The 26,422-nt window shown below is 52.1% G+C and overlaps 1 protein-coding gene across 5 annotated transcripts in view; it reads right to left on the reverse strand.

Annotated features, from left to right (window-relative positions):
• Positions 1-26,422, reverse strand: part of PHACTR3 (phosphatase and actin regulator 3) — a 414,253-nt gene that overhangs the window by 223,111 nt on the left and 164,720 nt on the right. For 2 of the 5 annotated variants that reach the window (XM_082361019.1, XM_082361020.1), the window contains exon 1: positions 5,068-5,210. In XM_082361019.1, coding sequence (XP_082217145.1) covers positions 5,068-5,176 — 109 coding nt within the window. In that variant the 5' untranslated portion in view covers positions 5,177-5,210. Of the gene's footprint in view, positions 1-5,067; positions 5,211-8,517; positions 8,771-14,581; positions 14,700-15,214; positions 15,774-26,422 lie in introns of those variants that run through there. The other 3 variants (XM_082361023.1, XM_082361024.1, XM_082361022.1) reach the window with 3 other exon arrangements.

Below are 26,422 nucleotides of genomic sequence, written 5' to 3' on the forward strand. Positions count from 1 at the left end.
GGGAGAGCAAAAATCTCTGTAGCAAACAGAGGATTAGAACCCAGAACACACAAATAGCTCTTACACACCAATTACAAAAAGAAACTAACAACCCCACAGCAAAGAAGCAACTCACAGAAAGTGAAATCCAAAGGGCCAATTAGCATGAGAAAAACCTTCTCCAGCAATCAAGGGAATACAAATTAAACCAAGAAGTCCCACTCTTCTTCCGTGGGACTGACAACCTTCAAGAAACTGACCTAGAGAAGCTAGCTCCTCAGACACTGCCCTTGGGGGTGACAGAGCCACTGTGGGCAACAACTTCGCTAAACCAAGCAAAATTTACAACAGGCTCCTTCTATGTCCCAGCACTTCCACGTCTTAGAACGAGCCCTGTAGAGAAACACTTGCACAAATGCACCGAGAGGATGTTCACCGAGGCACCGCCAGGAACAGAGGGTCTGAGGACGCCCTCCACGGCCAGCAGCCACAGAAAGTCTCAAACGGTGGAATATTCTAAAGCAATTAGGAAGAATCCACGAACCCAGATAAATCTCCCAGACACGCTGTTGAATAAAAACAGTAAGTTTCCGAACAAGACGGCTGTATTCAAACGCCACCTCTTTAAAAACACTTACAGGAAACCATCCTGTACATCTTCTACCGAGACCCACACGCACGTGTCAAGACAGTCTGGTGGGAAAAACACTCATGGTAACAGGGGTTCCCTCCAGGGAGGGGCAGGGAAGGAGTGGTTTTCCAAGGAGATCCTGTAATGTTTTCACTTCTCACTTGGAGAAGGTGTTCATGAAATACTAATGCAATTATATATATATATATATATATTTTTTTTTTTTTTTTTCCTCCAAAGAAACCTATTGCCTGCATGGGAGAACATCTCATGCATTCATCTGACAAATATTTACCGAGTGCCAACTACAGGCCAGGCCCATTCTAAAGCCCGAGGACCACTCATTTCCCTTCAAGCAAAAATGGAGTGATCAGCCAAGTCATCTTGGCCAAGTTCATCAGCCAGCTTTAAGATGATGGGGCGCAGATTTGGGTGGATGAGGGGTGAGTGGCGGGAAAACGCCCTGGGCACCTGGGCAGGTGACAGGAGGGAAGGGGAGGGAAGGTCTCGGCTGGATGGCAAACCCTCGCAGGACCTTCTACTGCTGCTTGGAGGTTGCAATCTCTGCCTTTGCCTTCAAACACAAACCTGTCACAGGAAAGAAGGCTGAGGCCAGAGGAGGATTCCAGATCCATGGTGGGTTCTGCAGGTCAGGTGCGCACAGGTATGGGGTTCCCGTGCTGGTGGGGCAGCTGGAAATGTGCTGGGGTTTGCAATGCCCAGCACCCGCTCTCATTCTGCTGCCATCACACTGATTTTCTCTGGGGGGGCGGGGGGGTCCTCAGGCCTGGCTACGGAGGTGATACAGGCTCCACCTCTGGCTGGGCAGCCTGTGGACTGGCCCGTGAGCTTGGACTCAGCCATGCAGCTCCCCCCATTCCCAAGGGCGGGTGGTGGGACCCAGCCCGAGCCCTGGACAGCCAAAAGGATGCTAGCAGGAGCTACTGAGACTGCCCAGCTGTGGATTTACAGTTTCCTAAATTGTTGGTCACTTGCTACCAGAAGAGTCTGCTAAATACACCTGGTTGTCATTATGATTTCCAAAGAATTGGGCAGCTCAGCCCCAAGCTGGGTCTTCAGAGCTGCTGCCTTTGGGAGCCTGGCGCAGCCCTAACTCTGAGCCCTGGGCTGGGCCAGGGAGACCGGCATTCCATTTCCAGTGGCCTCGAGCAGCCGCTAAAGCCACAACTTGTAACGAGCATCGGCTCGAACATGTCATGCTCTCATCAATCATTCCTTTCCCTTCAAAAAAATTAAAAACAAACAAACAAACAAAAAACCACAACGCATTTGGTGCAGAAGTATCCCAGTACAAGTCAGCGTTTCCAAATCCAACTTCGAAGTCTGGAAGAATAAGCAGCTCATTTGTTCCTAAATTAAAGCAGCACTGGCTACAGAAACAGCCCGTTAGCCCTTTAAGGCTGGGAGTTAGGATGTGCCCAAAGCAAGCTCCGGGAAGCAGCCCCACAAATCAAGGGAGCAGAGCTTCAGGTGGCAGCCAGACGGATCCCCTTCCGGTTCCAGACGTTGGGAGGTCAGGGGACCCCTCCACAGCCTGACCATCAGAACACCTAGAGTGGCGGGCACATAGCCTGGCTCTACCCTGGGTCCCCGGACCCTTGCTCCAAACCAAAATTTGGTATTTGGACGGGGTCTTGCCTGACCCAACACTGAAATGCAACACTGAAACCCAAAGACTCAGCCCCGCGCCGGGGAATCTCGGATGGGAGGCTCCAGGACGCCAGCCCACCCGCCCCAAGCTTCAGACTCAGACAGACAACGGCCTATCTGGCACATCCTCGAAGATGTCAGCAGGCCTCTCCAAGTGAACATGACCTCCTCTCCCCAACCTTCCCCCCCACCAGTCTCCCTCCTCCTCCACCGAGCCTTCCGCAAGTCCACAGAAGGAACTCCCACCCCAGGCTTAGACACAAAACCTAAGCAGCCAGCATCCCGGATTTCAGGCCCCCAAGGCTTCAGCAGGGCCTGTGAGCGCCACCACCTAAGGGTCCCGGGCTGCCCACTGTCCCCACCCCGGCCCTCCCAGCAGCAGGTGGCCCTCTCCCCACCAGGAGCCTGCTGCCACAGGACGGCCAGTCATGCGATTCCTGAGCCTAAAGCTGGCCAATGGCCTCATACTACGCACGTGAAACCCCCATAGCTCAGTGGCCTCATGCTGCACATGTGAAAGCCCCATAGCTCATCACAGGGTCCAGGGTCTCCTGGCCCACCTGGCCAGGCATGGCTCCTCATCTCCCCTCGCCCAGGGTCTCCAGCCGCATGACCCTCTTCTGTTCGCCAGTGCCACCAAGTCCCATGCAGGGCCTCTGCCACTGCTTTTCCTCATGCTGGGAATGCTCTCGCCCCCTATCCTCACATGGCTCCCTGCTTCTCCCCATTCAAGTCTACAGCCAAACATCCCTCTTGGAAGACTCTCCCCTGGCCACCCCCAGCTAAAGCAGCTCCCATCCTCAATCACCGCCTCTCTGTCCTTACCTTCTTCCAACATTGCTCTGCACAGAGGTTATCTTTTCGTTTCACTTTATTTGCCTCTACACACATTGTCTTTCTCCCCCCACCAGAATCAAAGCTCCCTGAGGGCAGGAAGCTGACCCCCCCCCCCTTGCTCTGCAGCATTCCCAGCATGTAGGTCAGTGCCGGAGCCATTTTCAGTGATTAATACAAACGCTTGCTGACCCGCTAAACAGTCGGCTTTCTCCTTGGCGAAAGTGGGTTAGCAGTGGCTGTGCCCTGCACCCTTCAAGGCCCATACAGAAGCCACAGAACTATTTTAAAAATGCCCAACAATTGAAATGAGCATGTGGGGCAGGAACTGCATCATGTCCACAGGCAGATCATGCACTTGTGACGGCTCCGAACACACTGCCAAGAGGCTGAAGGTCACCATCTGAAATGTCCTTTCTCAAAATCTAACCCCAAATACGCCTTGCTATAAACACAGTACCCAAGTAAAGGTTGGGGGGATGCTTTCAGGGGAGGAAGCTGGTGCTCGTGTGCACCCACTGTGTACAGGCACGGGGTGAGGGCGCCTCTGCCCCCACTAGAGGGTGAGTGCCGGGGTGGGGGCCACCTCCCTCTCGTCGGCTGCACCCCCAGGGCTCTGCACAAGGTCTCACGCTTACGAGTGCTTGATATTCACGATGAGTGGATTCAGCAACAGAAGGGCCGCCCATCCTCTAGGCTGGGGCTCCCCTCACCACACGGAGGTGCCCCAAAGCTTCTCCGCAGGCTTCTCATCCTCAGGGCCCCGCAGAGGGCCTGGCACACAACAAACTCTCAAATGACGCCTGCTGGTCCCAACAACCCCAGAGTCCCATGCTTCTCGACCCAGTGACTTGGTGGATCTCAGAGTTTCCCAACCTCCGCACTGCTGGCCTGGACCCGCGCATTCTTTTTCTTTCTTCTTCTGGCGGGTGGGGTTGGGGGCAGTGGGCGGGAAGCTTTCTGGGCATCATAGGATGTTCAGCAGCCTCCCTGGCTTCGCCCCACTGGATGCCAGTAGAACTGGGGGGAGGAGTTGTAACAACCAAAACCGGAGTGGGGGACACACCTGGTGAGAACCACTTAAGTCTCTAAACCAGTTTCCATACAAGCTGGATCCCAGAATCACCTGGGGCACTGGTTAAAAAGACAGACTGCAGGAGATTCTAAGGGGCAGGCCTGGGGTGGGATCCCCCAGGGATTCCAACCAAGGGGCCACTGGGGTAAACACTGGCCTAACTCTCCTAGGGCCGCACCCGTGTTCAACCTGGTTGCCAACTGTACCAACGGCCAGCAAATCCAGGCAAAGCTCTCTGGCCTCCACAAGGGGAGACCTAAGCCCCCGCCCACTCCCAGGCCCTCTCCCCTGGACCAGGTGGAGCCCTGCCATTTTCCAGCTTCCTCAGCCCCTCTCCTGAGATCCTGTCCCTTTAACTGTAGCTGGACCCGCTCCAGGAGCAGGTGTCTGTCTGCAGGGGCCCTGGCAGCTCCCACCCTGCACAGGTGGAGGGAGGCCCCCTGTCCTTCCTAGGGGGACAATGGACCAGGGACACGTGTGGAACTCTCACTGGGTAGCAAGCGCTGCTCACGTGATCCCAGCTACTGCCCCAAGACTCAAGTACCGGATCGCACCCCATCTTACAGATGCGGAAACCGAGGCACAGCGAAGTCAAGTGCCATGCGCACAGGCTCACGCAGCTAGTGCAGGAGGGTTCCAATCCCGGGACGGCCGACGCCAAGGCCAGCGCTCCGGACCACTGCGCGCACTGACTGCCCTTGTTTGGGGACAGAGTGGCCCGCCTGGGCTGCGGGGACAGCCCGAGCCAGCAGGCGCCCACCTCTGTGCTGGGGGCGCCGCGGATATCCCAGCCACACCGCGGCGGCCCAGGGCAGGGCGCGTGCTCCCGGCCAGCCGCCCCCCAGCCCCGCGCCCGCCTTCCGCGCCGCGCGCTTACCTTGCGCCGGGCCTCGCGCGGTGGCGGCGGCGTCCCGGATCCCGAAGGCGCGGAGCAGCGAGAGCACGGGCGCCGGCCAGCGGGTGCGCCCCCCGCCCCGGCCGCGCATCCCGCCGGAGGGCCTCTCGGGGCTGCTTCCGCGGGGCCGCCCGGCGCAGCGCAGAGCCCAGAGCTGCGGGAAGCGCCGGTGGGGAGGGGAGGGGAGGGGAGGAAAGGGGAGGGGAGGGGAGGGGAGGGGCGGGGGCGGGGGCGGGGCCGCCACGCGAGGCCGGCCTCTCCGCCGGGAGGGGGCGCCGAGGGGCGCCGCCGTGACCTTGATCTCCGGGACCCGGCGGGCTCCGCAGCCAGGGATGAGGGACCTCAGAGCCAGGAGGCCTTGGAAACGTTAAAGGGAGAGTAGGGCGGGAGGTGCAGCCTCCCGCGTAATTACGTTGTAAAGAAGCTGCCCAGTTGAGCCGCTGTGGGACGCTGGGCGAGTCGCTTGACCTCTCTGAGCCCCAGTGTTCTGGTGTATAAAATGGGCGTGGAGAGGGTGAAAGGAGGTGAGAGTGAGCCTAGAACTGTGCCAGGGCCTGACCCTCCCGATGTGGGAGGCGCCTTGGCCGCCTTTGCTATAAGTGCTGTGAAATGCAGGAGGCATTGATGCGCTTCTCATACACTCGCTATATATATATGTACATATGTAGTATTTATCTCTTTAATAAAATAAAACATTACTATTTCGCTTGATGACAGCCGTATGTGGGACGCTTGCTGCCACCAACCAGCTCAGGAACTGGGTGCCCAGGCCCCTCTCCCAAGGCCCTCTGAGCTCTAGTACAATCACAAGTCCTCCTCCACCCACAAGCACCCGGGAGCCTTCAGTCTTGAGAGAATGAAAAGGCTCTGCTGACTCTGGGGGGTTTGCGTTTGAGGCAGGGTCTCTGGCCTGAGATGGCCTCAGGGCCCTCGTCAGCACCAAGGCCATCAGACTGACCGGCTCAGTGTAACAGGCACAGTTCCTGAGCGCCCGAAAGCGACAACACTCCTCACCACCACCCCAACCCCATCACTGAGAACTTTCCAAATGCAGCTCTGCTCAGGGCCTCAGTGGTCCTCCTGTTCAGGCCCAGCAACTCCATGAGCAGGTGCAATCATATGGCCCATTTTACAGATGCAGGAGGGCAGGCAGCAAAAAGGAAGGACTTGTCTACGGCCACATGGATGCTGAGTGCCGTGCTGTCACTTGGGTGTAGCTGGGCATCCCCCCGACCTGCGTCCTCCCTGGGGCACACACACCAGCTTCCAGCATCTCCCCCGCAGACCTCTCACTCCTCATCTTCAGAACTTTGGGATAATAATAACAACAGTTACCAGCTAACAGTAGGTGGCACTGTGCCATATATTCATATATTCATTTACCCCTCATGACAACTCCTTGAGGAGGGTACAATTATTATCCCCACTTTACAGATGAGAAAATACAAGTTCCAGAAGAGCAGGGACTTTGAATGAATTGTTGAGCAATTCATTCATAGGATGAATTGCTTCATCCTATTGCCTCTTCCACCAGCTCTCAGAGGGAGGTACAATGATCATCCCCCATTTTTCAGAGGGGGAAGCTGAGGCTCAGAGAAATGATGTAACTTGCCCTAGGACGTTAGGAAGAGGAAGCATCAGGATTCAAACCCCAGTCAATGTCTCGGTGCCTTTGCTCTCTGCCAGGCCCATTGGGGACACCCTGACGAACTCCTACTCATCCTTCAAGACCCAGCTTAAGCACTGCCTCTGCTCCGAAGTCTTTCCTTCAGCCTCCCTGCTTCCCCACCCTAGGCACTTGGTTCTCCCATGTCCCCAGCCTCGGGTGCACCTTCTGTTGGGCACAAACGGCATCACCGTGCAGTCAGGTACCCACACACCTGCCCCATCCCCACTGGGCTGGGCTTCTAAGGGACAGGCATTGGCCCTAGTCTCTACCTTCCCAGACCCACTCAGGTCAATGAACATCTGTTTTGCAGCCTCTGTCTTCCTCTGCTGGTAAAAAAATTTCCATTTGCCTCTGGGCATCTTCCTTCCCGAGGCCGGTGGAGCTAAGTTCCCTCCCTAATGCCAGGGGTGACCCAGTCTGACCAATCAGCATAGTCCAGCCATCTGGCCTCAATAACCGATTCAGGAAAGTTTGTTCATGGAGGCACACACTTAGGACGTTCACCGGACTGGGAGAGGAGTCCTTTTAATCCACTGGCCCTGATGTGAGCGGTCAGCGCTTCTGGGAGCCTTCACATGCTTCAGAATTGAAACAACATGGAAGGGGGAGGATCCCAGAGATTCTGGGGCTGAGCCCCTGGTTCCAGCTATGCCTGAAGGTAGCTGAACGGAGGGTTAGAATTTTCAATCACACTCTCCCTGCTATCTCCTTTCCCCCCTCAGCCTTGGTGCAAAAAGAGATCATTAGAATAGGAGAAAATATTTCCAAGTTATAAATCTAAAAAGGGATTAATATCCAGAACACAGAGAACTCCTAAAATCCAACAACAAAAACAATCAACTCAGTTCAAAAATGGGCAAAGGATTTGAATAATTCAACATTTCTCCAAAGATATACAAATGGCCAGTAAGCACACGGAAAGGTGTTCAACATCACTAATCATTAGGGAAATGTAAACCAAAACTATAATGAGATATCACTTCACATCCATTAGGATGGCTATCATCAAATAATAATAAAAATAATAATAATAAATAACAAAGGTTGGTGAGGATGTGGAGAAATGGAAAGCTTTGAATATTGTTGATGGGAATGTGAAGTGTAAAATGGTACAGCTGCTGTGGAAAACAGCATGGAGGGTCCTCAAAAACTTAAAAATAGAATTACCATATGACCCAGCAATTACACTTCTGGATATATTTCCCCAAAAATTGAAAGCGGGGTCTCGAAGAGATATTTGTACACCCATGTTCATAGCAGCAATATTCACAATAGCTAAAACATGGAAGAACCCAAGTGTCCATTGATGGATGAATGGATAAGCAAAATGTGGTCCATCCATACAATGGAATATTATCCAGCCTTAAAAAGGGAGGAAATTCTGACACCTGCTGCAACATGGATGAACCTTGAGGACCTTACGCTAAGTGAAATAAGCATCCCCAGAATACTGTATGATTGCACTTACCTGAGGTCCTTAGCGGAGTCAAATTCATAGAGACAGAAAGTAGAATGGTGGTTGCTGGGGCCTGAGGGAGTGGGGAACGAGGTGGGGTGGGGGGTAGTGTTTAACGGGGACAGAGTTTCAGTTGGGGAAGATGAAAAGAGTTCTGGAGATGGACGGGGGTGACGGTTGCACAACAATGCGAATGTACTTCATACCACTGAACTGTCCACTTAGAAATGGATATGATGGTAAATTTTATGTCGTCTGTTTTACCACATAAAAATAAACTGGAAAAAAAAAAGAGGGGATGTCATACCTGAGATCAGGTTACAGAAGGACTACAGCATCTGTCCTGGGTGCTGTCTCCCTTGCTCTCCCCGATGGCGGGCAGCTGCCACGCCCTGAGCCGCCCTTTGCAGAGCCCAGGCGTCAGGGACGTGACGGTGGCCTGCCACCCACAGCCGTGAGCCGCTGCGTCCGTGAGACGGTGTGTGGCTGAGCGCCAGGGCGAAGGCCCCTCAGGCGAGCCTCCAGATGAGACTGTACCCCAGGAGCAACCAGAACTCAGGAAGGACCTTCAACCAGGGGCATCCAAAGTCCTGACCCACAAAGACGGCAAAATAATAAGGCTGTCATAAAAAAACAATAATAAAAGGCAAAGTACGATGACAGGTCTCTCTCTCTCTTACTATCCTTCTCTCTCCCTCCCTCCCCATCCTTTCATCCCTCCTCTGTCCCCTCGTCTCCCTCTCTCTTCCTCTCTCTCGGCTCCTGGGCTCCCCTGCCCATCCACAGGCCATTGCCTTCGATGCCACTCATCTGTCTGCAGGCGACACAACACCCCACATGACGGGACTGAACGGCCCTCCCGAGTCCCCACGACCAGGAGCGAAGCTGGCGAGCCCTGCCCGAGGCTCAGCAGACACCCCCGTCCCAGCCGCTGGGGTCTGGGGTCCCTGGTCTCTTTGGGGGCTGAGCAAGTTCTTTCAGGAGAGGATGTGAGGGGGGAAGAAATGTGATGATAATTCACATTTATGGAACACTTCCTACTGCCCGGCCCCGTGCTAAACACTTTATCCCACTTAATCTTTACAACAATCCAACGAAGAAGGGATTATGACTTATCCCCCTCTTACAAATGAGGAAACGGAAGCTCACAGAGGTTACCCAAGGCCCCACGGCTAATGCCTGGATGACCAAGTTCAAGCCTGGGAGCTGGGATCCAGGACCCACGCTCTTGGCCACGGGCCATGTTACTTGCAGGCAGCTCTGAGGCCGAATGCAGGCTGGCTAGGCCAGCCCCTGCGAGAAATCCAGAGCGCTGAAGAGCCCACAGCTGCTCCTGGGATCCCTGAAGGCCCTTTAAGGCCAGTCCTGGGTGCAGCATCTCCTGCCCACGAGGGCCTGTCAGTGTACTGATTTAGACCAGAGCCCCAGGCAGGCTGGCAGCAAATCCCCCAGAAGAGACCCTGGCTGGTAAAGTGGACAGACGCCCTAGGACCTCCCGCAGTCTGCAGCAGCAGGAGCGTCCTGAACGTCCGTGGATGTGTCTGGGCCACGGAACAGAGGAGGGGCGGCAGGAGCCCCCGCTGACGGGGTCTGGGACAAGCCAGGGCTGAGAGACGCAGGGCAGCTAGCAGCTCCCCTTCCAGCCACGGGCGGAGGGCATCCACTGTGCCCAGCCGTCCAGCCCCCACCCGAGCCTGCGCACTCCACCTCCAACGGGCTGAAATCCCAGTGCCTCCGCCTGGAGCAGAGAGGGTTTGCACGAGCTTACAAGAGGAGGAGGGCGTGAGGGGCGCACCCGGGCCCACGCGCTCATCAGGAGACCTTCCTTCTCCTTCCCGACGCAGCCCCGAGACTGGCCTTACAACCCCGGCTACGTGAGCAGCTCTGAACCAACTGTTATCCCCAAGGGATGGAAGACGCTGACTGCCCAGGGCTGGTGGCCTGCACAAGGGATGGAGGTGGGGTAGGATCTGCTCACCTGAGCCTCACGGCCTGAGACCCGGGGAGGGGAGGCGCTCCAAACCCGCTGGGGCCCGGCCACCTGCAGGCGGGTAGGAGAGGGTCCGGGTGCTGGCCCAGAACGCTGCGCTCCAGGCCGGCTCTTCTCGCTTTTGAAGGTCTGTGCTAGACCACGCCATTCCAAGCCACGTGTCAGAGGTAGAAGTGGGGCAGCGGGGCTGTGACCAGAGCCGCTCCCGGGTGTGTGACCTGGACGGTCGCAAGAGGCCCCATGCTCAGAAGGGCCCACCCTTGGTTTACTGCTCTGCTGTCACCACCTGGAAGTTCCTGACAATGTGTTAATAAGGGCACTGCATTTGCATTTGCAAATTGGGTAGCAGGTCGTGGCCGTGAGCAGCTTCCCCTCAACACACACACAACCCCAAAGCAGTGATGGTCCAAGTTCACTGTCTCTGTGTGTGCCAGGAATTCTGCCACATCCTCATGTCCCAAAGGAGTCAGACACGATGACGTCACAAGGTTTTCCCGGAGACCTGGGAAGGGGCTGCGAGATCATCTACAAGCCTATGACATCCAACTGCCCTGCAACTTATGGACAAGTCAGGCTTGGGGTCATGGGATCCAGTGTGTGTGTGTGCACGTGCGCGTGTGTGTTTCTCTCCTGGCCACCGAGAATCTGTTTTCCCTCCAGACAGAGATTCTTCATGTCTAAACCCAAGTCAGAAGAAAATCAAGGTGTGCTCTGCAATGGTCTGGGACCAAAATGATTCACTTCTAATAAATCTTTTGTTTCGTTAGAAAAATCCATGAGACTTGGGCAGCATCTCCACACAGACACTTTCCCTCCGAATCGTCCAGTGACACTGACGCTCAGGGGACAGACAGGCTGTCAGCCTCCTTCAGTCCCTGGGCTGCAGCCAGGGCCCCCAGGAGGGCGAGGGGCCTGGCGCCGTGACCAAGCCAGAGGCTCTTGTCCAGGAGCCGGCTCCCTCATGCCAGCCCCAGTTCCTGGCCCTGCTCTCCTTCCGCTGCTGGTGTTGGCAGAGGTTTCTACAGGGATGGTCAGCTCTGGGCCCGGACACCCCAGTTCACACGGGACCATCCCCTCCTATGCTTGCCGTCCTGGTCTCATCGTTAATATCACTGCCTTTCACGCCCCAAAAGTACCCTCTTCTGGGTGATACAGTCTCCCTGGTGTGATGGTTAATTCTATGTGTCAACTCGCCTGGACCAAGGGAGGCCCAGCTCAGAAGCTGGTAGAACATTCCTTTTGGTGTGTCTGAGAGGGGTTCTCCGGAGAGGTTAGCATTTGCATCAGAGGCTGAGCAAGGAGATGCCCCCCCAGCGTGGGTGGGGATCACACAATGTCTTGATGCCTGAACAGAACACATAAGTGGAGGAAGGGATGCCCTCTCTCTGCCTGACCTGGACGTCCGTCTCCTGCCCACGGGCATCGGCCCTCCTGGTTCTCGGGCTTTCGGACTCAGACGGGGACTTGTGCCGTCCACCCTCACTTTCAGGCCCTTGCACTGAATTAAGCCCCAGCGTTCCCCGGGCTCCAGCCGGGAGGTAGCAGACCGTGGGACTCCTTGGTCTCATAACCATGTGAACAAATTTCTACAGTAAGTCTCCTCTTCCGTGTCTCTCTCTGGCCTCTTGGTTCTGTTTACCTGAAGGAGCCGGACTCACACAGATGTTGGTGCTGAGCATGGCTCTAGAGGAACAGAATTTTCAGCATGAGTTGTCTGAACCGGTTCTGGGGTTTCTGGAATCCACTCTCTCACCTGATTAGATTGAAAGATGCTAAGAGTCTATTTCCCGTAGTCAAGTGAGCGCTGACCGTCTGTGGCGTGCAGTGTTGGTAGAGACGCACAAATATCCGCATCGGCTTCTCCTTGTCACCTCATCCTTGCAAGAACCAAGGAGCTCAGGGACCGTATGTGATGCTTTGGGAGATTTTGGGAAAACCAAGGAAGAGAATGGTGTTGGTTGGTGGCTGTGACTGTCCCTGGACAAAGAGGTGAGAGAAAAGGATGGTCTCGGGGCTTCGGATTCGCAGCTCCAGCCCACAGATGTCCCAAGAGCTTCAGGGTGGGCCCTGATGGAGCCCTTGTGTCCTGTGGCCCCAGAGCTGAAACTGCTGAAAATCAGACACACAACCTCGTCCTGACTGGATGGGTCACACAAGTGAACCCCCAGCCTCGCTGGCGGTGAAATGGAGGGTACTGACTGGGGAAGAGGGGACCCTGTACGTTGGCATGGGGGCTACAGGAAGGCCCGCGTGAGGCGGGCGGGGCAGGGCCTGAGGCTCCAGCAGGCAGGAAAGCTGGCCTGTCACACGGTGTGCGGTGTGCGTCGGGCTGTGGGACCCGCGGCCCTTGTGTGAGAGACTGTCTCTCTGCTCATCTCTGTGTGTCTCTGGATTTTGTTCCAGATGTCTCTCTCTCTCTCTCTCTCTCTCTCTCTCTCTCACTGTCTCTTTCTCTCACTGTCTCTCTCTCTCACTGTCTCTCTCTGTCTCTGTCTGTCTCTCTGCACGTCTGATTTTGCCCCGCAGTTCTCTGACTCTGGCTGCCCCTCCTTCCCTGGCCCTCTTCGTCTCTGCTGATGTGATGAGAAATCCCTTTATCACACCACCCCTCTGCCCTGCCACGTGCCCAGGTTGGGGCCAGGCAGGTAAGGCCAGCTCTGCCCTTGTCCTCTAGGGGGACACCACTGTCCGGTGGTGTTTGGACCCATCATCTGAGTGGGGGTTGAAGCTTAGAGCTCCGGGCTTGGGCAGGAGGGGAGAAGGAGGCCTCAGTGTCACCTCTTGGGACCGTCGGCCCTGGGTCCCCCCAGCTGATGGCCATCTCCACAGGGCTCAACCCAGCACTCCGGCTTCCTGAGACGTGAGCAAAATGTTCGTGGGAACCCAAGCGTGCCCCGACTCCAGACATTTCATCAACACCCAGATCTGGTCCCCTCTAGGGATAACAGGCAATTTGTAGTACGAGTCTGCAATTTTTCATCAAATTATTTTTTAAGACAGAGGTTGAAACCCCAGAGACAGCTCCCAGGGAGGAGGGCCGAGTGGGGTGAAGTTCCCGTTACATCGTTCTCAACTGTCTAAAAGTTCCCGCGAATCTTCTGGTCTCCTCTATGCTCTCTCCTTACTGAGGTTGTTAAAGTATAATTTTTTTTTAAGGGAAGATCACTATTTTCATATATAAATATAAATAAACCTGTGTCAAAGATTTTATGGTAGTCAGTAAGTAATGGGAAACCAGTAAGGACCTAAAAACCAGTTCAAGGGGCTTCCCTGGTGGCGCAGTGGTTGAGAATCTGCCTGCCAATGCAGGGAACACGGGTTCGAGCCCTGGTCTGGGAAGATCCCACATGCCGCGGAGCAACTAAGCCCGTGAGCCACAATTACTGAGCCTGTGCGTCTGGAGCCTGTGCTCCGCAACAAGAGAGGCCGCGATAATGAGAGGCCCGCGCACCGCGATGAAGAGTGGCCCCCGCTCGCCGCAACTAGAGAAAGCCCTCGCACAGAAACAAAGACCCAACACAGCCATAAATTAATTAATTAATTAATTAAATTAAAAAAAAAAAAAAAACCAGTTCAAAGGAGAATCCAAAGGCCAGCCGATCAGGACACTGACGTGAATGTCCTTAGTGAAGACACAGGCTGGCTTCTGGGGGGCAGGAGGGGTGTCATGGCCACCACCACCAGGCCAAGGCATCTGCATTTCTGAGGACCAATCTACCCTACATCAATTTTCTATATTTTACGGGGCTGTAAAATAGCTCAAAGGCAATGAAAGTCCCAGACACCCCATAGAATCTGATAATTCAGGTTGGTGGCTAGAAATCTAGTTTTCCACAGAAAAGATACCCAGTAAGTCTTCTATGATTTTTTTCCCTTAACAGTTTTTGCATTAAAATATTTTGTTTCTTTTGCCCCCGATCCCTGCAAAACTTTCCTGAAATGTTCCCTTTTATTCCTGGGGCCTCCTGGACAGGCTCTCGTCAGCCTCTGCTCCTACAATTTAGAAGTCAGGACTGGCCACCTTGGGCAGGATGGAGGCGTCCTGAGGTGTCCAGCCCCATCCCCCAGTCATCTCCTGTCCTGTCTCCCCTCCCCCTCATCTCATTTCCCCCCTCCTCCTCCTTTAGTTTATGTTTTTTAAAAAAACTGTGTTAAAATACACACTTCATAAAAGTTACCATTTTGACTATTTTTAAGTTCAGTGGCATTAAGCACATTCACACGGCTGTGCAACCATCACCCTCCTTGGTCTCCAGAACTTTTTCATCCTGTAAAACTGATACTCCGTCTCCATTAAAGAGTAGCCCCCCTTCCCCAGCCCCCAGCCCCTGGCACCCAGCATCCCACTCCTTGTCTCTACGGATTTGACTTAGGTAAGTACCTCACACGAGTGGAGTCTGCACTGTTTGTCTTTCTGCATCTGGCTTATTTCATGCAGAGTAATGATCTTTTCTTCTCATTTCTGCTCGGCTGAGACGTTCTGCGTTCATACTGGGAGCCTTCGAGGGAACATGGCAAGTGTGAAGATACGTCTAAAAAGAGGCGGCGTGGCCAGGCCACTCGCATTAGTGCACATGCAGCGGGAGGCTAGGGGACCACAGTCCTCTGCTTTAAATACTCATCTCCCTCTGAGCCAAAGACCTGGGAGGGGCTGGGGGTCACCCCACCCAGAGTAAATCCCATGGGTGCAAGAGGAACGTGCCCTCTTTTAGCAAAGTGAGGTGCTTTCCCAAAGAAGGGAGGGGGCTGCGGGGTGGCCACAGCTCCAGCAAGTGCCCCCCGAGGATGGGGGGTGCTGGGTAATGCTGGAGGAGCTGGGGGCAGAGGCGGGGACCCAGTGGGACAGTCCCCATGTGGGGAAGACTCCGGGATTGGGGGAAAGGGGTTTCCACGTAACTCCTTCCAGAGGTGTTACTAAACACTAGGAATATTTATTTTTAAGTACTTTTATGACTTTTTTTCAAACAACGTGGCTCTAAGCAAACAGCAGGCTTTAGGGGACCCTAATGCTTACCTGGATTCTGTTAATTTGAGCGGAACCCGTGCGTGAGGGCCCGTGCCCTCTGGTTCACGGTGTGTGGCATCTCAGTGCACATTTGTTGACTTACTGTGGAATGCTGAGACAGTCGTTCCAGTGCGACGTGATTCAAGGAGTCTGGGAAAGTGAGAAGGTCTGGCTCTGAGTCAGAGCCTGTGAGCTGAGCCCAGAGTGGAGTCCTGAGTGCCTGTGGCCTTGCCCACAGGAGGGCCACGCTGGTGGCCACTGTCCAGACCGACGGACCTGGCTGAGCCTCCGTAACGGGTCCCTGATGCCCAGGACAGCTCAACGTCCCGGATGTCCTGAAGATCCAGTCAGCCCAGGATGGTTCCCTCTGTCCCAGCCAGAGTCCCAGGCAGGAGAGGCCCAGAGATCCCACCTCTGAGTGCTGGTGGCCTCGGAGGCAGCTGCGGTTCCTGGGGTCCAGGGACCATGTGACCCCATGAGCAGAGAAAGGGGCCCCCGCCGTCTCCTCCCTGCACTGGGCCACTTCCCTGGGACTCCGGTGGCCTCTGTAGGTTGTTCCTCAGAAAACCTGCAAAGATGCAGACAGAAAACCACGGGTTAGTGACTTAGATAAAAATGTATTTGTTTCCGCCCTCTGAGAAAAGGCCAGCCAGGGCAGCAGGGCGTCCACAGGTCATGTGGTTTGCTTGCTGTGCACATTCCTTCCACGGGTTTTGGTGAAAGAGCGGATTTGATGGAGGTGTAGCGTGAGGCTGCTGGACCTGCCACAGTGAAGTAAAGGAAGCCCCCCCCCCCGCCCCCCAGACCCAGCAGCATCCTCGTCAGAGCCTGTGTCTCCGCCCAGCTCCTACACCTGCCTCTGCTCCACTCCACGCAGCGACCTGGCCCCTGCCGCCCCCAACAGCCGGTCTCCTGCCTGAAATGCCCTCGAGGTAAATACTTGATGTGGCTCCTGGATCCTGAGTGGTACCCAAGCAGCGCCCCTCACGTGCCTGGCATGTGGGGGAGGCACCCGGGGAAAGTGGTGGCTCTTGTTATCCGTGTGCCAACAGCCCACTGCTGGGTCAGGAGGCCACGGAGAGGATGACACACAGAGGGACAGCGGGGACATTTGGACACAGGACACAGAACTCAGAGTGGCAGGAGGGAGGGAGGAGGGAGGAGCAACACAGGGAGAAGAAGAAAGACAATAACATTTGTAGAAACGGCAGAAACAACAACAAAATAGCAGGTGTTTTTCTTTTTATGGTGGGGACGCTGTGAATCACCGCCCTGTCAGGTTGCCTTCTAGTGGCCATTGGCAGGATTGCATCCAAAAGTCTCACGTTTTCCCCAAAGAAATTCACCTGTGACCAGCGGATCCTGGAACATAAATTTCAGGGGCGCCATAAATATATTTTTAAAATCACTTTATCTTACAAGTTTTATTTTAATTTTTTTATATTAATTCAAAATATAACCACGTTTGTTTTAATATAAGGCCCTGTTTATTTGGTTCTGTTTGAATAAAACTCTCCGTGTGGTCCCTGAGGGCCCCTTTGGGTGTACACCCTGCCATCTGACCAGGAGGGTCTTAGAGGTAAATTCCTGGCCCTTCTGCCGTCAGTGGAGAGGCTTCATCGTGTATGGTTGCCAGATGAAATACTCGGTAAAATTTGAACTTCGTATAAAAAAGGAATGATTTTTCAGTATAAGTATGTCCCCAACATTGCCTGGGAGAAGCCTGGAGATAAAGAATGTCAGGTCCTGTAGGACCACCGTCTGCCCCTGACTCGGAGGTGAGCTGGTTCAATGGGCCTTGAACCCCTATATGAACGCACTTTGCTCACAGAGTCTGTCATTTTGAGCCAGAACCTTGTCAAGGTTATTAGGAGAACTGGACTTACGAGAATGATCAGGCCTCCCTGGGGGATGGACCTCAACCTGGAGGCCCAAATTCAGCAGGTGCGCAGCTGATAAGCACCTGCCCAGGTGAGGATCTTCTGTCAGTTTCTACCTCCCCTGAAGAATCGATGTGTACGCAGCAAGGGGTATTGGCAATGACACAGACGCCTCCTGGTTCTGCCAGCAGATCATCAAGGTCCATTTTGCTGTCCATCATCACCTGGCCATCTGGTCCACTGAGTCTTGTTGGCTTTGGGGAGAGTCTGAGTCGTTGTGTACTGGCCAGGCCGATACAACACGAGTGAGGACAAGAGACTTCATTCTCAGCCAACAAATCTGCATGAAGTCCACAGCTGTGCTGATTTTTATCAGGGGGCTCTTTTACCAGGCGCAGCCCAGGATTCTGTAGGGGGAGGCGAGTGCCCGCAGCCTGTCCAGCTCCACAGAGCTCTCCAGGCTGAGGCACTGTTTGCCACTTCGCTGCGGACCCACTGCCCCTGTGGTTTCACATAAACCTTTTGGCCCAATTGTCCAATTCCACCAGGGAAGTTGCATCCTGAATGCAACTGACAATCCCTTAATATCACCCAGCGTGTTGAGCTTGGTGATGTCATTTTGTCAGTGACTCAGGGCAGTGCTGCACCACCTGTTTCTCTAGAGGCCAGAAAAACAATCAGCCAAGTCAGTAATGACTTACCCATCTGGGGAATGGGCTGTCACTGACCATTTTAGTGAGGACACCTGGCACTGAGGGTGGATCCAGCCTGGGACGGCCCCTTGTCAGTTTCCATGTCCTGGAGGCCTTACTGATCAGCCAAACGGGGCTGTTAAATGGGGACAGATGGTCTGTAACATTCCTGTCTGCAGCAAGCCCTGAGTTAACAATCCCCCATCCGCCTGGAGGGCAGCCCAGCTTGCGATGAACAGCCCACTGGGCTCGGGTAACTTAGGAGATTGGGTGGGAGTGGACACGCCCCACTGTTACGACTTGAATTCTTTGCTGAGGGTCAGACCCCCTCAGATGACAGTGACATTCTGAGCCACAAGCAGCCAAAACGCCAGGGCCCACAAAGCACTCTGCTGTGGGACCACCATTGCCAGCACCCCCAATGGCCCAAAGACCCCACCCACAGACGTATCAGCACCCATGTGTCATAGATCATCACACTCACCCCAAAATCCCCAATGTCATCCGTTTAATCCCACCCTAATGGGGACCTGGAAATATGGTCATGTGGGAACCAGCACCCAAGAGCCCCAGAAGAATCTGAATTCCCCCCATTCTGCCCTTTATCCTGATAGGAGTAGAGGGTCCCTGGTCCCAGTGGGTCCTGGAGACCTCGGTCCATCCCTGACTGTGTCAGATGCCTGAATCATTTGGGTCTGCAATGTCCCTTCCCCAAACAGACCCACCAACCTAGCTGCCTGGGGCTCCCCCACTTCTGCCCACGTCTGCCCTTCGCTCTGTCCTTCATCCCTAGAGAAGGATCTCATTCCGGCAGCCCCATCAGCGGTTCTGTGCAGAGTGAGGCCAGCAAGTGACCGACCTGGTGGAGCCCCTCCCAGGCCCCTACTTCCCTATGACATCGTCCGCGACCCCTGGGACACCACGGGAACACCCCCGTGGCGGAGGGCACCTGAGCAGCCCGTCACCCTCCACCCCCAGCGCCGGCTCTGCCCTGGGGCAGCGGGCTGAGGGGCCTCGCGTCCCCACCAAGCCATGGGGTGCCTGTTGGCGACCTTGCTCACTGCACCAGTGTCCAGAAAGTGGCCTCTGTCATCTGTCACCGGAAGTCTGAATGATTCTGCCCTCGGCCTCGTGGTACCCAAGACACCGAGAGAAACACACCACAGGAAAGCACCGGACGGAGCCACGCAAAGAAGAGACACGGCAAGATCAGCCTCAGCAGCGGGCGAGGCCCCACGTGGAAGCCGCCCCCGGGGCCACTGGCCTGACGCACCCCTCCCGTGCTCATCAGAAGGGCGCCGTCCCCTCCCCTCAGGGGACAGAGAGAGCAGTGGGGTTGGCCGGGTGCCGTGTGACACAGAGCAGAGGCGACACACAGAGTCTGACCTGGGGAGAGAGATGCCCGCACGAGGGGCTGGGCCCACACAGGCTGCAGGCGAGGTGGGGATGTGCTCCAGGCCCGAGGCCCCTCCACTGGTGGCCGAGTGGGGTCGCAAGACGGCACACGTGAGACTGTCCCTCCCAACAATCCCCTTACGATCCGGCAATCCCGCTTCTGGGTATAAACCCTAAAGAATTGTAATCAGGATCTCGAAGAGCTATTTGCGCACCTGTGTCCACTGCAGCGCTGTTCACGATACAGAAAACATGGAAACACTTGAACATCCGTCGGTGGATGGCTGGTACGCACCGTGTGGTGTAGACATCGGTGGAACGGTATTCCGTCTAAAGCAGAAGGAAACACTTGCTGTGCTACGTACGACATGGATGAACCGTGAGGACACCGTGCTGAGTGAAACGAGCCCGACACGAAACACAGATACGGTGAGAGCCCGCTCCGTGAGGATGTGCGGTCACCAAAGTCTTAGCAAGTTCGACGGTGGGCCGGGGGAGGAGGACTTGCTCCATGGGTAGAGTTTCAGTCTTTCAAGGTGAGAAAGTTCCAGAGATCAGATGAACAGCGATATACATAGAGACAACACCACTGCACTGCACCCTTAAACATGGTCTGGATGGTTTTGTGTTATGTGTTTTTATCACAATTAAAAAAAGAAATAAGAACCTCCCCTTATTTGTCCTAAAACTGCTGCTTTCAGACCCCCGGGTAGCACTCGTTACTTTTGCGTACCATGGCCTCCTAGGCTGTGCACGTCCCAATTCACGGAACCTTCGACTATGTTAGGCTACGTGGCAAAGGGCAATCAAGTTCGCAATGAGTTAGGTTGGCTGATGAGCGGACTGCAAATGGGGAGATGGTCATGGATTATGGGGTGAGGCCAGTCAGCACGAGGAGCCTTCAAAGTGGAAGAAGGAGGTCAGAGGAGGTCAGAGGAGGTCGGAGGGGGTCAGAGGAGGTCAGAGGAGGTCAGAGGGAACCGTCCTGTGCCGTGAGCTGCATTTTCTCCACCGCTCCGGCCCCCCACCCCGAATATTCACTGACGCCCTAACTCCCGTGACTGTGTCAGGATATAGGGACTTCAGGGGGTAATTAGGTTAAATGAGGTCAGAGGGGCGGGGGCCCCAATCTGTGGCTTTGTGAGAAGAGGCAGAGAGGGAGATCTCAGTCTCTGCCCCACGTGAGGACCGTGGGAAGGGAAACACAGCTGGCCAGGAAGAGAGGCCTCCCCAGAAACCAACCCTGGCGGCACTTTGATCTTGGATTCCAGCCTCCAGAACTGCGAGAAAAGAAATGTCCGTCGTTTAAGCCCCCAGCCTATGGCTTTGTGTTGTTTCAGTCCAAGCTGACCGAGACAGTCCGCTTGCTGGCTTTGACAATGGAGGAGGAGGTCAGGAACCAAGGAATGTAAGTGGATGTTAGCAGCTAGAAAAGATTCTCCCCCCAGAACCCCAGGAAGGAGCAGAGCCCTGCCCACACCTGGACTCCAGCCCCCCGAGACCCACGTCAGGCCCGTACGCAATACAGCTGCAAGACAAGAGATCTGTGGTGTTGTAAGTCACTAACTTTGAGGCAGCAATAGGAAACTCAGACATATATCAGGATCGAATACATACATCACGAGTCTGGTCTTTTCCTAACCCTAACTTCCATGGTTTTATAGATTCTATAACATTCTCTTAATCTTTCCAGAACTTTGCAGACAAACGAGTCCAGTTGTTTTTAAAGTCTTTTATAATGGCCGCTTGTTGTTTGAGATCTCTTTCCCCAGGTCATCTTTCTCTTCCTTTGCCCCTGGACATAGATGACGAACACTGGTGCAGAACTGAGGGTTCAGCTGTATCAGGCTTTGGGATGAGGTCATCACGGTTTTGGCTTTGTTTCCCCAATTGACTCCATTATGGTGCTTACCCAGATGTTGTTAGCTGTGTTGGCTGTGGCGGATGAAGCCCATGTCTGTGGGAACACTATACAATGGCTCTTTATTGTCTTTGTAACTGATTTCTCACAGTTATCTTTGTAGAGTCTGGGTTGTGTATTCCCTAAATGTAATAGGTTCATCTGCCATCTTTTAATTGGTTCACAGTCCCTGGAGGAATTTGCATGCATTTTGCCACCCGGAGGAACTTTACATCATCTGTGAGGCTGGCTATTTACCAGCACGTTCTCTGTTTAAACACACTGCTATACGATTTTTTAGTAGACACCAGCCCTTCCACTCAATACTTAATCATGTTTCATCCAAGACAAAGTCAGTTCACGTCCATGGAGTTGTCTGGTCCTAATCTAGTCCCAGATATGACTTCTCCTTTCTCTAGCTCCTCATAGATACCCTGCCCCACGGCCACCACTGGTAACTTACTAATATTCTCCCCATGTGTTTTACATATGTTGAATCTATGTTATTAGGTGCATATACATTTACATCGTCGCACCTTCCTGGTGCACTGACCCTTTCATTATAGTGACATGACTCTATCTCTAGTAATATGTCATAAGTTAAAGTTTACTCTGCCTGATAACTAGTATCAGTATAGATAAGCCAACTTTCTTTTGGTTAGTATTTACATTCATCTTTTTCCAAGAGTTCACTTCACACTTTCTCTGCCCTTAGGTTTAAGTAGTTTATCCTGAAAGCAGCAACAAGTTTGTTTTTTTCTTCCAGTCTGGCAATCTTTGTCTTTTAATTGGATTATTTAATACATTGCTGTTAAATAAAATTGATAACATCTTTGGACTTACTTTTTATCCTCTTACTATTGCTTTTCTTTTGGTCCTACATTGATTATCTTCACTTATCCTCTTCATTCTCACCTTTAAAAATCAATCAAGTGTGTGATATATTCCATTTTGTCCCGCTAAGAGCTTGGTGGTTCTAAATTATTTTACTATTATTTCAAGCTAAAATAAATGGTCCCTGTGGAACAAATTATAAATCCAGCTTTGAAGTCTAGAAGGCATTCAATCAAGAAGGTGATGGTTCTGAAGCATCTTTTGGGGGCCGAGTGAGGGCAGGCAGTGGCAATTTGGGTGAATTTTCTGGTTTGTGGTTTGAATGAGTCCGGTGGTAGCACTGGTTGTTCTCGTGAACTCTTGAGTGGCCCGCACAGCAGCAGGTATGAGAATTGTCCACACATTTGATCTGTTGTGGTGACTTCTCTGAAGTTTATATTAAGTCATTTGGCTTGTAGGGCTTTGGGGGAAAGGCAGTTTTAGATTTTAGTGATTCCAAGTCAGCAGGATGAGAGAAAAACTGAAAACCTTATAAGGCATCCAAAGAGTAAACATCACTCAAGGACTTTACCTCCTCTTCCGGGGAGGGGCTTAGTGCATTGCCGGTGGAGGACACCTAACTTAGATGGTTGTCTTGGGCAGGTACGAAGTTTTGTGACTGTCATAAAAAAGAATTCCAGAAGTCAGTCACTGGGGTGGGGTCAAAGGGCATGGTAATTGTTATTTTTCATGCTTCTTAGCAAAAGTGCCATCACCTGCGATCCAAGGAAATGATCTTGTCCTTGATATTTACCAGTGATTCTGATAGGAAGGAAACGAGAGGGGTAAGAGGAGCGGAGAGAGCCTGGAGCGCCATCAGGAGGCCAATGGTAAACTCCGCTTGGGCTACTGACACTCATGACCTTGGGAATAAACTTGCTGAACCTCAGTGCCCATCTCTGTAAAACGGTGGCAGCAAAGCCCATCAGTATGCTAACACATATATATGGAATCTAAGGAAAAAAAAAAAAAGGTCATGAAGAACCTAGTGGCAGGATGGGAATAAAGACGCAGACATACTAGAGAATGGACTTGAGGATATGGGGGGGGGGAAGGGTAAGATGTGACAAAGTGAGAGAGTGGCATGGACATATATACACTACCAAATGTAAAATAGCTAGCTAGTGGGAAGCAATCGCATAGCACAGGGAGATCAGCTCTGTGCTTTATGACCACCTAGAGGGGTGGGATAGGGAGGGCGGGAGGGAGGGAGATGCAAGAGGGAAGAGATATGGGAACATATGTATAACTGATTCACTTTGTTATAAAGCAGAAACTAACACACCATTGTAAAGCAATTATACTCCAATAAAGATGTTAAAAAAAAATTAAAACGCAATTTAAAATTTTCAAACGCTCAAGGTAAACGATGCACAGGGTTTGGACCCCAACTTCACATAACCCCCAAACCCGGCCGAGGACCCGGTGGTTGGTGAGCGACCCCTGCACTGAGAGCCACGAGCTCAGAGCCCACGTGCGCCACCCTGTGTGTCCCGGGACCTGGTGGGTGACCCGAGCCTTGCCCAGGACCGTTTCACGGCCAGACCCTTGTTTGTATTCACTGTTCCCCACCCCTGTCTCTCTGCTCTCATTTATGTGACACACTTGAGACCCTGTAGCCGTCTGTGGGAAGGAAGGAGCGTGAACCAACACCTAGCAATGCGAGTGTGATTATAAATTAGCTTCCACTTGCTTAAGACCCTGTGTGATGTCACAGCTGCACAGAAGGTGGAGGCCCCTTGTCCACTTGTGAGGGGACACAGGTGCTCGGAGAGGCCACAGCGAAACAGAGCTCCTGAGCCGCACTAAGATCCAGGCAAAGTCTTTCCCGGGGTCCGCCCTCCTAGGTGTCAAGGGACCAGCACATCCTCAGAGCAGGGAGCTACCTGGGCTCCTGCTGGTGCTTCGTCCCAGCCCCAGGGAGTGGCTGCCTGCGGCCCGAGGGGTGAGCTGCCCCCAGGCCCCTGGGGAGGACCCTTATGATGCTCTAGTGTCGCAAGGGCCAAGAAGGCCGAGAGGAGAATGACAGGAGCATCGTCATGACACATGGAGAAGCGGGATTTCTCTAGAGCACTTAGGTCGCTTTTACTTGATGGTAAAATTGGGTCACTCAGTCGTTCTCAAATTCACATTTGCAGACCTGACCAAGACACAGGGGAGTGTTTGGGGTGAAAAAAATGTGAGCTGCTTACAAGGGAAATTTTTCATATTGCTAGGGGGTTATTTTTGCGATGAAAAGCGTGAATAAAAGAGCAGCAAAGCCAGCTTTAGCAGCCTAGTGACAAAACCCCACTGTTGCAGTGCGAATGCGCTATTGAACGAGATCTGCATATTTCAGAATTTTATATTCTTAAATAGATGTTTTTCAACCTCATGTCCTCAAGCATGGTCTCAGGGACTTTGAGAATTTGTTTCCTTTAAAATGAACTTGGGGGCTTCCCTGGTGGCGCAGTGGTTGAGAATCTGCCTGCCAATGCAAGGGACACGGGTTCGAGCCCTGGTCTGGGAAGATCCCACATGCCGCGGAGCAACTAGGCCCGTGAGCCACAACTACTGAGCCTGCGCGTCTGGAGCTTGTGCTCCGCAACAAGAGAGGCCGTGACAGTGAGAGGCCCGCGCACCACGATGAAGAGTGGCCCCCGCTTGCCACAACTAGAGAAAGCCCTCGTGCAGAAACGAAGACCCAACACAGCCAAAAATTCAAAAAAATATATTAATTAATTAATTAATTAAATTAAAAAAAAAATGAACTTGGCTCAGGTTAGAAAAACACAGCAGGGCTTCCTGCTAGAAACATTCTATTCCTCAATTTTTCTCTAAAACTGCCGTTTTCAAACATTTTGGTCTTATGACCCCTTTGCACTCTCAAAAAATGTTGAGAATCCCAAAGAGCTTTTGTTCATGCAGAATAGATAAATAGAGAAATGGGTAGATAGATTTACTGTATTTAATATAAAAACGTATAATTTAAAAATGTTTATGTATTAATAAAAATAATACTAATAGACCTAATACATTGCTGGTAAGAAGGTAAATGGTGCAGCCACTTTGGAAAACAGCCTGGTAGCACCTTATATAGTTAAACATACACTGATCACAGACCCGGCAATTCCACCTCTAGGTGTTTATCCAATGGAAACAAAAACATACATACACACAAAACATGTAGGTGTATTATTCACACTCTGCATTATTCATAATAGCCCCAGATGGAAAGAAATCCAAATCTCCAGCAACTGGCGAATAGATAACCAAATTGTGGCACATCCCAGCCAACTCAGCAATAAAAATGAACAAAAGATTAATTCATACACTAACATGTATGAATCTCAAAAACCTCATATATCAAATACATACAGAAGCCCTAAAATCTGAGAATTCAAGCAAACCCTGAAGTTTAAGAAAGAAGCTAAGGATATAGACAGAAAATTCATGGAACAAGAAATGCAAATGGTCCTTGATCCTATGAACAGGTACTCAGCCTGATTTATAATATGAGAAATATAAATTAAAATTGCACCAAGACACAGTCACTTAACAAACTGAAAAAGCAGCTTGCAACATGCTCTGTGGTTGATACTGTGGAGAAGCTGACACTCTCTAATGTCCCTGCTGGGAAGCCAATTCCTGGGAAAGGGGAGTGAAGCGACTTGTAGGACAGTCCTGTGTGCGTTTACCCCCCGACCTATTGATCTCACTTCTAGGATTGTCCCCAAAGACACACAGGAAAAAATATCAAAAGAGGAATGTAAAAGGGACAGGTAAATACATCCACGTAAACACTTATATTATCACAATGAAACAATGTAAATATAGCCAAAATCTAATAAACTGGGTGACTAGTGGTGGAGGGGACAATTAGGATGGAGAAGACAAAGATGACACTCAAGTTCCCTAGCTGTCATTTTTATATTTTGATTTGGGCACCATGTAAATGTTTTTGTATAATTAAAAAAGGATTACATTTAAAAAGGAAAACAATCTTTAAAATTTCAAAAGGATAAAATAGATAATCAACAAGGACCTACTGAGTAGCACAGGGAACTCTACTCAATATTCTGTAAAAACCCAAATGGAAAAAGAATTTGAAAAAGAATAGATATATGTATATGTATAACCGAATCGCTTTGCTGTACACCTGAAACTAACACAACATTATAAATCAACTGTAGTCCAATATAAAATTTTAAAACAAATAAATGACTAAATAAATAGACAAAAATACTTAACAAAAAAATTTTTTTGGAAAGGAAACAAGCCTAAAATTCTATCAGACTGGTAGCATCACCACACGGAGAAAATCATTGGTTCAATTGACTTTAAAACACACTTTTAGCTATATAGTCCTAATAGGATGTATTCTGAGGACAAACACTCAAAGAAATGTCAGTCTGGGCTCATTATCGGTATGGCTATTTTGAAACTATTACAGAGGGATTGTAAGATAAAGTACACAATTATGTTAATGTTATTGTTG

Source organism: Balaenoptera borealis, assembly GCF_965194805.1.
Source record: "Balaenoptera borealis genome assembly, chromosome: 16".
Classification (NCBI taxonomy): Eukaryota; Metazoa; Chordata; class Mammalia; order Artiodactyla; family Balaenopteridae; genus Balaenoptera; species Balaenoptera borealis.